This window comes from Akebia trifoliata, chromosome 5, assembly GCF_017979445.1.
Source record: "Akebia trifoliata isolate Shusen 1 chromosome 5, ASM1797944v1, whole genome shotgun sequence".
In the NCBI taxonomy this organism is placed as follows: domain Eukaryota; kingdom Viridiplantae; phylum Streptophyta; class Magnoliopsida; order Ranunculales; family Lardizabalaceae; genus Akebia; species Akebia trifoliata.
This window is the reverse complement of record NC_141379.1, coordinates 20,266,897-20,282,136: the sequence shown is the minus strand read 5'-3', so window position 1 is coordinate 20,282,136 and position 15,240 is coordinate 20,266,897. Positions and strand designations below refer to the sequence as shown.

The 15,240-nt window shown below is 37.3% G+C and overlaps 1 protein-coding gene across 1 annotated transcript in view; it reads left to right on the top strand.

Moving 5' to 3' along the window:
- Positions 1 to 15,240, top strand: part of LOC147401619 (uncharacterized) — a 38,406-nt gene that overhangs the window by 10,014 nt on the left and 13,152 nt on the right. The window contains exons 7-10 of the mRNA XM_086442946.1: positions 1,951 to 2,133; positions 3,863 to 3,914; positions 4,000 to 4,284; positions 10,871 to 10,981. Of these exons, the coding sequence (XP_086299072.1) occupies positions 1,951 to 2,133; positions 3,863 to 3,914; positions 4,000 to 4,284; positions 10,871 to 10,981 (631 nt within the window). The remainder of the gene's footprint in view (positions 1 to 1,950; positions 2,134 to 3,862; positions 3,915 to 3,999; positions 4,285 to 10,870; positions 10,982 to 15,240) is intronic.

Below are 15,240 nucleotides of genomic sequence, written 5' to 3'. Positions count from 1 at the left end.
TTAGTGTGGAGTCTGGACTGTATTACTCTAAAAAACGTTTGTGTTTTTTGTGAAGTAGCAATAGTTTTCTACTTAATCCTAGCAGATTGATTTTTCTGTTTGTCCTTGCAAGTTCTTGCTCCCCTCCCCTTCCTTTTTTTGATAGGTATACTGGAATTGAACTAGGGGCGGAGCCAGGATTTTCTTGTAGTGGGGGCAAACTATAGTTGCCCGATAAGGTTGAAGAACATGAAGATGAGTGATTTTGAGGAAAAAGTTCCAAGGTTTTTTTGTTAGAGGTTGTAGAAAAGGGCATTTAGGTCATTTCTTATTAGTCTACGAGAGAAGACCTAAGTCAAAGGGCAATGTCATCAGCGGAGGGGGGGGGGGGCAACTGCCAAATATTAAAGAAATAGAAGGGTTTCTAATAAATCCAAAAACTGGAGTAGGGTGGGGGAAACTGCCAAAAGTTTGTGGGAGGCAAAGTCAAAATATATCAAATTATCAAGAGGTTTATGTAATTTTTTTTTTTAAAATTATGCGGGGGCAAGTGCCCCCAGCGCCCCCACTGTAAATCTGCCCATGAATTGAACCATGACCTCAAAGTTGCTTTGCAATGTGTCAAACTAATTGAGCTATGGGTCTCGCCCTTGTTATCATCATTATTAATCAATACATCTTTATTTTCTTTTCTTGTAATTTTCTCCATTCTTTTATCTATTCTTTGGAGTAATTTTGGATTCAAATTGTAGTAGAGGCCCAATTAAATCACGTACATTCTTGCCATATTGTGTACTTCACATATTTACTCAAGACACCATGCATTAAAGGAGGGTGGCTGTGCCTTGGCAGGTAGAAGTATTGTAAATAATGTGAGAAGGATTTTTCCCCTTTTTTCTTCAAGGAGGCTAACAGAGTCGCAGACCACCTTGCTAGTTTTCTTAGGTCTGCAGGCATTATTGACATAAAAACTAGTAGGTTGAGTCCTGTGATGATGAAATTCATCTGGAAGATAGAGAGGACAAGGTGGTCCTTAGGATGTACTTTTGTTGTTTTTGGTAGGGGTCTGCCTAACCCTAGATTACCTATTCGGCTATTCCAAAAAAATAATAATAATTGAAAAACGCCTCAGTTTATCGGGTCTGTGCTTGACACTATGCATACCTGTTAGATATCAACATGTGTATCGTCCATTGTTGACTGAATTCTTTCAAAATGGAACTTTACTCCAACACTGTATCTTTGAAGAGTCCAAGGGGGTCTTTTTCAAGGATTTTATGGGGATATTGGATTGGGTTTGTCAAATCTCTATGTAATTGGGGATTGGTCTTGGTTTGTACTGGTTTGGTCTGTTATTGTGTGTTGTTCCCATATGTCGGGTTGGTTATCTTGACCAATTTCCTCTTCCTTAAAAATAAATAGATAAAAAGAAAGTCCACTCCATCAACACCTTTTATTGCATATGCTGAATTCCAATTACAAAAAAAGATCTCTCCCTTTTTCTTAATTACATTGTTTTTTCTAGGTTGGTTGTTTAGGTCTTCTTGTTTGGTTTTGGCCTTCTAATGATCAACGCTGTTTTTTTTCCAAGTGCCAACTTAGCTAAATTGGAAAGACTTGTGGAGTGCTGTCCCCACGTCCTAGGTTCAGATTGGTTGAACCCAAGTTCACCTTGCTAATTACCCTTTAGCTATCAAAAAAAGAAAAAGAAAAAAATATTCAAGGTCACCTTTTGATATGGAAGCCAGTGTATTGGGTTTAGAACTCTCATTCAATGAGCATATAGCTAGGGAGAAAGCTGGTATTGTTGTTTCCTTATTAGTTCATGCTATTTGTTACATGAAGGATATAATACTAATGCATATATTCTTAATAGGATAATTTCTCTTTGTTTATATTCATGTTCTGACATTCAGTTTGCATACTTAAGATCTATATCTTTCTCTAATAAAATGTTTCGATGTGAACCAGTGAACAGTTGCCTTTGCAATTGAATCCTGCTGAAGTACACGAAGTTATATCTGCATTCTGCTCAGAGACATCTTTTTTACCAAAGTCAAATCTTATGACGGTTTCATCCAGATTAAGTAATAACAGTGGAAAACCTTCAATGGATGTTGCGGCCAGCGTCCTTATCAAACTTGTTATTGACATGTATGTTCTCCAGATGTTATGGTTTAAAATATATCCATCCATTCTTTTAATTACTTGGATATTGTACGTATTTTCCACCATTTGTATATGTTATCCAGATGCTATGGTTTAAAGCTATAACACCTCCGTTGTTGTTATTACTTGGACACTATATATATATATATATATATAATAATAATAATAATAATAATAATAATAAAACACAGTGGTGGGGCCCACTTGTGGGAGGATAAACGTCCCCTCAGCTACAGTCTTTTTTTTTTTGGGGGGGGGGGGGGGGGTACAAACATCCCATCCAGCTACACCTTTCCTCTTCACCCCCTTCAACTTATTGTCTTTCCTCTCATTCCCCTCCCTTTTTGAATAATATCCCTCCAATTTTACAAACTTTCCTCTTTTACCCCTTTAACCCACTTTATTGTCTTTCCTCATGTTCCCCTTTCTTAATAATACCCATCCAATTATATTATTTTTCCTCCTTTGCCCCTTCACCTCAAAGATTTTTAGTAATACCCCTCCAACTTTATTATTTTCCCGCTTTTATCCACTTTACCCCAGAGAGGATGCCCGTGCCTACAACACAGGCGAACTCTAGTTTATATATACTCCCCCTTTGTTAATTATCTAGACACATCCTCATACACAGCTTCATTATATTTTACGTATCTTTTCTGGTTTGACATGCTTGTTTGATATATCATTTATGCTCAATTGCATAAGTTAGAGCTGATTTCAGTTAGCCACTTGGGTAATGGGTACTCCTGAAAGAGCAATTAAATGAGCTAGCTTTTTGGAGCCGAATGTTGGGCAATCAAGAAACAAAATATTCATGGAATAAGTGTAGAAGAAATGAAGATGTTTGAGATGGATGAACGGAAAACTAGGAACTACAAATACGAAATGGAAATATTTGAGGCTGCTTCAAAAAGGATCCTATGGGCTATAACCCCCATTTACAATGTGTGGGGGCAGCTAGAAGGAGAGGAATTCCTGCATTTTTGAATAGCTCGAACAACCATTCAAGAGAATGTTATTTCTGTTTTGGGCTACCTATTTTTTTGTTGCATAATTTTCAAGAACATCGAAGGGGTGTTGTTTGAAGATTTCTTTTTTAGATGGGAGCGTGTTTGTAACATTAGGGACTCCTATTGTGCTTGGTGTATACTTTGTCAGCTGCATTATGGGCTGTTAGTGTAGCACTTCCTCTTTTTTTTTTTTTTTTCGTTTCTTCCTTGTTTGCTGTTTTGGGGTGGTAATCTCAAACACCTCTTTTCTTATTCTTTAATGAATTTTTCACTTATAAAAGAAAGAGCACATTTTAGGGAATCTAGGAATAGCCCCAACAGGATATAAATTGAAGGAAATATGATTGAGATGGTTTGGATGTATACAGTGAAGATTAATACAACATCAGTAAAGATTAATGCAACATCAGTGAGGAGTATCCGGTAAAAGTTGAGGGTTTTGAAAGGGCAAGAGGAAGGCCGATATAGCTTTAGATAAATTGGAGTGGTAAATGAAATTCGTTATTTCGACTCTTAATAGATGGATAAGGCATAGAGCTCTGATTATGTTTGTCGTTACTATGAATTTGGATTTAGGTTTTTGATGTTATTACTCCCAATTCTCTGCAATATAATTGTTTCAATGCTTCATCTTTTTTCTCTTCCTAATAGTATGTTAAGTGAACTGGAGATGATAGAATGAAAATCCAAATTTCCTTTTGTAGGTACGTGTTGGATTCTCGGACTGCCGCTCCTCTCACTCTTTCTATGCTGGAGGTGCTGCATCAATTGCATTATGATTTTTCATCAAGGGGAAGTTAGTTGAATTTTTTTTTTTCATTGTTATGTACTTCACTTTCAGGAAATGCTTGGTTCTCCAAGATTAGAATCTAGGGTTCGTGCATTCGATTTAATTCTGAACCTGGGGATTCATGCTCATTTACTGGAGCCTATGTTAGCTGATGGTCCTCCCTCTATTGAGGAAGAGTGTTCTCAAGAACCATATCTTAACAACGAAGGACAGCTTATGACACCAGTGAAGGGAAACACGGGTTCCTGCAAGCAAAGTGGAATTGCTTCAGCTATTGACGAGTTTGAGTGTTGGCTTTTGAGTATTCTGTATGAGATTCTTCTTCTTCTTGTCCAGGTACACATTGATCTATTGAACTTCTAGTAATTTATACTGCATCGAACCCAAAACATCTCTTATGTTTTTAAAAAATAAACAAATGTTACTTCGGATGCATGTGAAACAAATTTATTTTGTACAAAGGAGATTGGTTGCCTGTGGAAGGATGAGATGCTCAAGTCTATTTCTCCCTGTACATACTGTTTAGAAGCTATGGAGGCATGAATGTATGGAGATGAGATGCGTATATGGATGCTATGCCTCTCTTTATAAATGCACACACACACACACACACATATATTGGCAGCCAAAGTTTTGTCCTATATGGCTAAAAGTTTCGGAATGGGCTGATTCTTTTTTTGTGAGGATTATCTCCATGGTGAGGAGATCATCCTCATAAAAAAATCAGCCCATTCCGGAACTTCTAACCCCATCAAAAGTGGTTTACAAATTAATGGTCCATGATTCTTCAACTTGTAAACTGGGGTTAGAAGTTTCAGAATTGGCTGAAACAAACCACTTTTGCTATGTTATTGGCTCTGAAACCCGGCGCTATATATATAATTTATTTAATAGAGAAGGCTAGGAGAAATACTATATTTCCAATTGTTGCAATTTATACATTTTTATTTGAGATTACTATAAGGTTTGGTTGAGCATCTAAGTTCAATATTTCTCAGTTGTTTTACCTTTCTGAACAATTTGGTTAAACACGTAGGTTTACACTCTTGGATTTTTAAGTTTGCCATAGTCAGGTGACCTCCCTCTTTTGTTTTCCTCTATTGCAAGATGACTGTATTGATCAGAAAAATTGTGAAAGAGAAATTGTCAAGTCTCATAATGAGAGTTTGGCAGATATTTATATAAACGAATGTGTGAATGGATATAAATGCCTTTACATAGAAATAATAGAAAATTAAAAAATTACATTATTTTTAATACTCTCCCTCAAGTTGGGGAAAATATATCAGCTAAGCCTAACTTGACAAGATGAGAGTTAGTGACAGAAGGACCAACAGACTATGTAAGCATGTTGGCAAGCTGATTTGAAGAAGATACACATATCGTTTGAAGGGTTCCAGATCGAATTTTCTCCCTAAAAAAGTGAATAACCTCTATATGTTTGGTTCTTTCGTGAAGACTAGAGTTAGAAGCAAACATGCTATCAGACTTGTTGTCACAAAACAAAAAGGGGGAAATAGAGACTGGAAATTCCAGTTCCATCAGCAAGGATCGAAGCCAAATAAGATCACATGTGCCAAGGGCCATAGCACGATACTCAGCTTTGGTAGAAGAATGGGAAATCACACTTTGTTTCTTACTTTTTCATGAGATCAAGTTACCACCATGAAAAGTACAGAGACCAGAGGTAGATCCCCTATCTGTAATAGAACCAACATAATCATCGTTAGTAAAACATGACAAATGAGGTTGAGTAGTGGACGAATAGAACAACCCAAGACCAGGACGCAACTTCAAGTTGTGAAGAATACGATAAACAACGTAAAGATGAGAAGTGCTCGGAGCTTGCATGAACTGATTGACCACACAAACCGCAAAAGTCAAATTTGGTATAGTGTTAGTCAGATAAATCAGATGGCCGACAAGTCTCTGATAAGAAGAAGGGTCAGATAATAGATCACCAGATTTGGCATGAAGACGATAATTTTGATCCATAGGAGAGGAAGCAGGACGACAACCAAGCATACCAGTGTCCTGAAGAAGATCCAATGTGTTTTTGCATTGAGATAGTGAAATATCACGGCGAGAGCCACTTCTACTCACAAAAAGTATTGGAGGGGACAAAAATCCTTAACCTTAAAAGTGAGACCCAATATCATCTTTACCTTGTCAATCTACTGGACATCATCTCTAATTACCACCATGCATAGGAGAGGAAGCAAGACGAGAGCCACTTCTACCCACAAAAAGTATTGGAGGGGACCAAAATCCTTAACCTCAAAAGTAAGACTCAATATCATCTTTACCCTATCAATCCACTGGACATCATCTCCAATTAGGATAATATCATTCATATAAACCATAACAATGATGCAACGACCATCCAATCCTTGACAAAGAAGACAAGTATGATCTGAGTGGCATTTGAAAAACTCCATAGATAAAATCACCTTAGAAAAACGCTAAAATCACGCTCGTGGAGATTATTTCAAACCATACAGAGATTTGAGAAGGCGACATACCTTCCTAGAATACTTCTCCTGAAGACGAAATCCAGGACGGGGGTCCATATAGATAACCTCAGTCAGATCACCATTCAAGAAATACATTCTTCATATTGAGTTGTTGAAGAGGCCACAAGTGATATGCAACTAGAGAGATAAGGAGGTGAACAGTGAAAAGTTTAGCGACAAGGGAAAATGTACACCAAAATCATTTTCAGGAGTCTGTGTAAATCCCTCAGTAACTAGACGTGCCTTGTATCGATCAATTGTGCCATCCGCGAGATATTTGACAGTGAAAAACCCATTTCAACTGTTCATTCCCCAGAGGGAAGGGGAACAAATTCCCAGGTGTGATTCTATTGCAAAGCATCCATCCCGGCAGCCATGACTTTAATCCACTGAGGATCTCGCAAAGCCTCTGATACAAACCGAGGAACTCGAATAGAATTAATGGCAGCAAGGTAGGTCTGGTAAGAAGGAGAGAGTCCTTGATAGAAAATAAATTGGGCAATAGGATGATCAGTAACACACCCTTTCTTACCTTTACGAAGTGCAATAGGCAAGTGAAAGTTCGATGCAAAAGGGATACGAGCATGTGTAAGAGAGAATATACTTGAGTCCAAGGAGGAGGTTGGCAAGGGGGGAGATGGGCGAGGGTGATGAGAGTAAAACTCAAGTGTTGGCGAAGATGGAGAGAGGACTGGAGAAGGCAACACTATAGGAGAAGGATCCTGCAAAGTAGATGTGACACGAAAATAGGGAACATTCAGGAGAATGTATGACACGATGAAAAACGAGATCATAGCACCAATGCCCCTTTGACATAAAGGAATACCCCAAGAAAACATACCGAATGATCTTGTTGTCTAATTTCGTGCAACGAAGGGTCCTGTCCTGAACAAAACAAGTGCACCCAAAGACTCTGGGTGTAATGGGGAAGATGGTGCTATCAGGATAAAAAACATGAAGAGGAACTTGATTCCCTAAAGTTTGACTCGGAACACGGTTAAGAAGGAAAGCCGCAGTGAGGATTGCCATATTCTAGTATAACTTGGGAACATGCATTCCTCGATTAAGGCAACATACACTATTTATTAGGTGGTGATTCTTGCGTTCCGCCACCCCGTTCTGCTTGGGAGTGTAGGAACAAGTCAATTGGTGAAGCATACCATGCTCATGAATATGAGAATGAATCCCATCAGAAATATATTCAGACCTAAGAGATTTAACAATATATTGTATTGGGTCTGAATCATTTTAAGAAAACAAATAATAAGAAGCATCTCAAAGAGTGAACACATCAGATAAACCTAAGTACAATGAGAATAATTATTTATTAATGTAACATAATATCGGTGAGTAGTAAAAGTAGTAACAAGCAAGACCCCTCCATATCCGAGTGAACTAAAACAAACATTGTATTAAACCGATGCATGCAAGGAATATATGAAGTACGTGTGTGTTTAGAAAGTTTACACACAAAGCATTGAAATTTGTATCCACTACAAGAATTTTTTAAAGTAAGAAATAAAGAACATTAGTGCTGAAAATTAACAAGTCCTAAGTGAGCATGCCACAAATCTAAAGATTGAGAAGAAAAAAGTATGGCTCCTAGAGAGTGAAAGCACAAAAGCAAGAGCAGCAGTAGGTTGAGATCCAAATAAGTACAACCCATCCCATTCATATCCTTTGCCAAAAATTCTCCACAAGTTAGGTCTTGAAAAATACAGTGAGTAGGAAAAAAATGTTACTAAGTAATTTAGAGATTTCGTAATACTACTTACAAACAAAAGGTTAAGAGATAGGTGAGGAACATGAAGCACAAAATTAAGGAAAAAATCAGAGGATAAAGGGATGGTACCGTTGTTATTTGTGGGTGTAAGAGACCTATCAACAAGACGAACCTCCCTATGAATAGTAGGAAAAGTAGAAAAAGTAAAATGGTTAGACTCACCAGTCATGTGATTAGAAGCACCAAAATCAATACCAGACTGAATAACATGAAATGCAGAGGATGTACCTGGAGGTGTGATAACTGAGGCTATAGTCGAAGATTAGTGAGTATGAGCATGGATATGATCCTATACAATAGTGGCAATCTGGGTTTACAGCTGTTGCAAATCAATAGTGCAAAGGGAAACAGTAGGATCAGTGGGAGGAACTGGTGATGACTTTACAATGGCAGCACGGAGAGTAGAAGGTCCTAAAAGAGTGGCATGAGATCGCAATAGATGGGGATAGAGTTGAAAACATTGGGCATTTTCATGGCTAGCTTTCCCACAGTGACTTCAAATAGGACCACTCCCTCGACCATGACCACGACCACGACCACGACCACGACTACGACCATGGCCTCGACTCCCAGATCCAAGAGCATGAGAGTTAGAAAAACCTGAATTGGTTGCTAGAGCCATCTGATCTATCGTTGAAGCAGGGAGAATACTCGTAGTCTGATTTTGAGATGGGACTATACGACGACGATGCTCATCACTATCAATAGTCGCAAAAGTCTCAAATAAAACCACTCCCTCGATCATGGTCTCGACTCCCAGATCAAGGAACACAAGAGTCAGAAAAACTTGAATTGGCTGCTAGAGCCATCTGATTTGTTATTGAAGCAGAGATAATACTCGAAGTCTAATTCTAAGATGTGATTATACGACGACGATGCTCATCACTATCAATAGTCGCAAAAATCTCAAATAAGGAGGGCAAAAGAGATGTGTTAAGAATCAGTGTCCTCAGTACCTCAAACTAAGGATGAAAGCCCATGAGAAACTGGTATGTTTGATGTTGAGCAATCCTCTTACCCACATACTCGGCAGCTTCAATAGATAGCTTAGCCATAGATTCATAATGAGAAAACTCTTCCCATTGAGACTGAAGAACCCTGAGTAGCCTGGGCAATGTCTTGGTAGAGCTCATAAATCCGTGAATCATTCCTAGCATGCCCATATGTTTGTGTAAGAGTTGATTACAAAGATGAGATAGTCTTGTGGTACGTAAACACAGTATAGATACGTTACTCCATGGAATTAGACAACCATCCAAGGATGGTACAGTTGTCGATCTCCCATTGTTTAAATTTGGGATTAGTTGGTGGCTTATTAAACGTGCCCAATAGCCAACCAGATTTGCCTCTACTTCCCAAATAGTCTTACGGACCGAGACCGAGATCAAGACTGAAAATTTTGACCATCCAATAGGGTACTAGTAATACGTTGGGCTGAGGATTTGTGCCTAAAAGTAATATTTGATTCTTTGTTCTCTTGGTTCGATGTCATCTCACTTATTAGTGTAGGATCAAATTAACAAACACTTAGGGTGTGATAAGCAATAATGAGTGCAGAATTCTCGAAGAAAAAGAAGATAAGGCTTTGGCTTGAAGGGAAGTCTGTCGCAATTCCAAACATAATATGTGATCTCCAAAGGGGCTAAGAGAAAGCAGCCCTACCCCAAGAACATAGCACTATTGCAGAATAACACTATCTCAAAGAAAAATTAATCACAACACAGTAACCTAGCAGCACTGTCATATACCCAACACAACAGCCTAAATCGCAAAACAGCAGCGTAACTCGCAACACAACAACCACCACCAGCTCTATCGCAGGAGCAATATAGCAGCACCAGCCCTATTGCAACATGCGAAAAAGGAAACCCCCAAAGGGGATACCCTCTAACGAAGGCAGCTCCTAGGTCGTTTGATCTTCAAAGATCCAAAGGAATGAAGAGAAAGGAAAGGGTGGCTGGTGGTGAGGTTGAAGGGTTCAAAACCGAGGAGAAAGAACCCAAAGAGGGTTGTCGATGGGTCGTCTAGGGCTTTGATACCAAGAAAAATTGTGAAAGAGAAATTGTTAAGTCTTAGAATGAGAGCTTGGCAGATATTTATATAAACTAATGTGTGAATGGACATAAATGGCCTTACATAGAAATAATAGAAAATTAATAATATAAAACTAGTAAACTACATTACTTCCAATATGATCATCTATTCGACATTATTCAAGGCAAGGATGCAAGAGTACCTAATCGAGTAAAGTGGAGAGACAAAACCAATGCCCAAGTGATTTTAAGTTTATTTCTTCTATGTTACCTGGATACTTAAGATAGATACTGTATCCATCTCAGATAAATTGTTTCCTAACTGTAACTGCTGTTGTTCATGATGTACCCAAGGCTGTCTTTGCTATATATCTAGGTAAAAGGTGTGTTCTTCTAGTGTGCCATGATTTTATCCTTATGATGTTTGACACTCATTCAGCATGTTTTTTGACTTTCTGTTCATTCAGCATTCATTAAAATGTTGTCTGCTATTGTTCGTGTTAAATGATACTTCTACGTTCTATGGTTTGGATTTTAGGAGGTTTGAATCCATGCTGTCTCCATTTCAGTTATTACCCTTTACATTTTTGCAGATAGAAGAAAAGGAAGAAACTATCTGGGCATCTGCTCTAAGTTGTTTACTTTACTTTGTCTGCGACAGGGGAAAAATCTGTAGGAACAGATTGGAGGGTCTTGACATAAGGGTGAGTTATCTTTTTATTTTTATTAATACTTATTTTATCTTGGTGCAATGGAAATGCAATAATGGGGTACAATCTTCACCACTCAGACATAATAAGGAATATTCTACCCGAATGTTGGTCTGCATGGACACAATTCTACATGATCAATAAAAAAATATACTCATTGGTAAGTTCAATCTATTAACTTGAGACTTACCACAATTTTAACTTTAATAGCACTTTGGGAACATTGACGAGCATGAATGGGATCCGCTCTTAGATCTGGATTTGTCAATCAGATTGTGGAGTTAACATGTTTAGACCCTGCTTGGTACACCGTAAAACGTTGTAAAAAACAAGATATTGCATTTACCGTGTTTTGCAATTGCGGGTATTTAAGATGTTTTACTGATTGATTGCTTGGTAAAATATTTAAAAAGTGGTCACAAATTTTTGCAGGTAGGCGATTAACAAAGAAAATGCAAAAAAACTGCAAAGATCTTTTGCGTGGTTCTTCTCTAACAAAAAGATCAGAGAAGCAAAAGCCCTATTGATCTTTTTATTTCAGATTGGAGAGTTTGAGGAATTTGGAGCTAGGTATATTTTTCTTGGCGGAGTCGGAGGAGAGATGATTTGGGGCAGTTGTCATAAATGAGGGAAAGTTTTCTAGAGGAAACATAATGGTGGAAAGGTTGCGTGAGAGATGCAGAATGGTGAGGGAAGAAGGTGAAAGAATGACGGGGGGTAGGGTACTCTGTTTGGGATTTGGGTTAAGGAATTAGGATTTGGGTTACAATGGATTAGCTTAAAAGTTTAGGGTAAACTCCAAGAGTTTGGTTGCAGGGTTTAATTGCAACATTTTGCAATTACGATTAGAGGTTTGGGTTTATAAGGTAAAGGAAAGGGTTAAAAGTTAAGGTTTGTATGTTAAGGCTTAATGGTTAAAAAAAGCTCAAGACAATCAAGAAACCAAGAATTAAGAATCAAGAATTCAAGATTTCCTCAAAATCAATAATTTGAAAAATATAAGAAAATAATCAAGAGAGAAATAAGATTAGAAAAGGAAAAAAAGGATAGAAGAATCGAACCTTGGATTAACACCAAGAGTTTCTTTGAATCATACCAAGAATGATGGAAAATGCACTAAATTGAAAGAAATATTTTTTATTCATAAAATCTCTTTATTAAAAAATCCTAATACAATCCATAAATAAATAAAATCTATAAGAATCCTAATAAAACTAAAATACTAATTAAAGAAATTAATAAAACTCTAATTTTCGTAATTAAATCTCTTCTAAATTTTTGACCCTTATAAACTTAAAAATAAAAAGCATACTAAAGTTACCAAACTACCCCAAGTATTATACTAGGACCATTGGCTAATAAAATATGAAAATAAGCCCAAAAAACATAAAAACAAAAGTCCAAAATAAACATAAAATCTACTCTTCTGTCTTTGATGTCTAATAATTCTCCCCAGCTAGGAAAATTTCGCTACTGATGAAATAAAATTGTTGTAATTCCCCAGCAAAGGAAGTCTCGATAGTTCTCGTGCAGTATAACTCTACTCTGCTCCATAACACAAACCAATGCATCCAAGGGTAGGGTCTTTCACTTAAATTTATCCTGGAGTTGAGTATTCACTTCGATCTCTTCCAGATGTAGAAATCATCAAACTAAATTGCTAATTGTTGAACTCTCATTTTCAAACAAGAACGAAAGCTGACAATATGAAATTCTCTATGTATGGTATAAGTTATGCCGTGTAACACATTGGTTTATCCAAAATATTATCTACCTTTTCTTTTTCATCGGATAAAATCAATGTAAGAAATAAATGTAGTGGCTCAACAATTCCCTGTGCTAGTTGTTCAGATTCTTCAAACGTAGATTCTTCTTCAAGAACTAATAATGATGCTTCACATTCGACAGTCTTACTCGCTTAAATCAGGCTCATAGATTTTTTCTTCGATTTCTTCATTACTTATCTTGAGTTTAGGCTCATGGATTTTGGCCACATAAGCTTCATTATCCCAGTTATAGCACTTCGATTTATAGTATCCAAGACGATTACACTTAGTTGTCTGAGCTCTTCATATCATTGTTCACGTAGTTGTTTATGCTCTTCACTTTCCTTTATAATATGGTTTCGAGCAAAGCAAAAATATGCCCGAGAGATGCGTTCAACGTAAGTGTGACAACATATTTGTCAGTTACTCTAAGAACATGCTTGTTGAGTTCATCTCCCCTCAACGCGATGTGCTAATTTGTGTTGCCTGAACCTAAGCTCTGATACCAATTTGATGCAAGACAGTAAAGGAAGGAGAAAAATCGGGGGTAGGAAACTTGGTTTGAGATTTCGATTAAGGAATTATGACTGGATTAAGGATTTGAGTTATACAGTAAGGTCACCTTATAAGTTTAGGGCAAACCCCAAAGATTTGGTTGCGGGGTTTAATTACTATATTTTGAAATTACGATTAGGGGTTTAGGTTTATATGATAAAGGAAAGAGTTAAAAGTTGAGGTTTGTATGTTAGGGCTTAGTGGTTATAAGCTCAAGACAATCGAGAAATCAAGAATCAAGAATTCAAGATTTCTTCAAAATCAAGAATTTGAAAAATAAAAGAAAATCAAGAAAGAGATGAGATTAGAAAAGAGAAAAAGGGATAGAAGGATAGAACCTTAGAATCACACCAAGAGTTTCTTGAAATCAAACTAAGAATGACGAACTCACTCCATTGAAAGAAATATTCTTTATTCATAAACTCTCTTTATTTAGGTAGGTTCGACACTGAGCGAACTAGCCTTTGGAGAGAAGTTATAGCATCGAATTTTGGTGAGGGGAGTTTTGGTTGGGTTAGTGGTTCTTCTCGGATGGCTTTTGGTTGTGGTGTTTTGAAAGGAATTTTAAAAATCCTCCCTTTGTTCCAAGAAAAGATTAGTTTTAAAGTTGGAAACAAGCTATTGGTGAGGTTTTGGGAGGATCAGTGGTGTGACTCAAGCCCCTTTAAGGATCAATTTCTGGATCTGTTTGCCTTGTCGTTGAAAAGAGTGGATAACGTATCACCCTTCTTGAGTCATTCGGGCACTAGTATAACTTGGGATTTTGGTTTCAAACGAGTTTTCAATGATTGGGGAGTGGATTGTGTGGGTAGACTCATTGCAGGTGTAGATTTAGTGGTCTTAAGCTTTTCGGATGTGGATAAACGTATTTGGGATCTAGGTTAGAATGACTTATTTACGGTCAAATCCTTCTATGGCAATTTGGTGGGGATGCTTGCTCGATCTTTTCCTGTTGTGGAGGGGTGGGGCCCTAAAGTTCTTTTAAAGTTGCCTTCTTTGTTTGGGTAGCATTCTTAGTCAAAATCTTGATTGTGGATAACATCATTAAAGGAGGTGTTATCTCGGTCAACTTTTGTGGGTGATGCAATGAGAGATCACTTACTCATTCATTGCAAGGTGGCCTCAGAGATTTTGTCATATTTTCTAAGGCGTTTCGGGGTAATGTGGTGTGTTTCGAGGTCTTTCGGAATTTAGTGGAAGGTTGGCTAGCCATTGGGTGGAGCTTCTTAGCGTTTAAGAGAAAGCTTTGGAGTATTACTTCTTTTGCAATTTGCTGGGAAATTTGGAAGGAAAGAAATCATAGAACTTTTGAAGGGAAGGAATCCTCGGTTCGAGGCATTATTCTTTCTATATTGGGGTCTATCTTTTTATGGAGCAAGTATTTTGATGAGTCAAAGGGGGTCTACTTCGAAGACTTCATAGCCAAGTGGGATTGGGTGCCTTGTTCTCTTTGTACTTTGCTTCACGGTCTCCTCGACCATGCTATTAATAAAGATCTGTGATTTATTAAAAAAAAAATCCTAAATACAATATATAAATAAAGAACATCTCTAAGAATCCTAATAAAATTAAAATACCAAATAAAGAATTTCATACTCCAAAATCCTAACACGGATCCCCATGATTAAGTGTTAGAATCTCGAGGTGTAAGATATTTCCCATACAATGATAAACACATTTGACTCAACAATTTCAGACAATGATATTATATATTATAGCAGAAGCATAACTAAATACGATACATAAACAAAAACAATATATCTCACAATTTTTATTTATACATAACATAAAGAAATATTGGCACCTACTGCCAATAATATACTAACTTGCTCTCTCAACATAAACCAACTACTTTATCTACTACCGCTGACAACACACAAACCTACTTATCTGGAAACATCAACAATCCTAAAGCTAATCATTGATCATCGA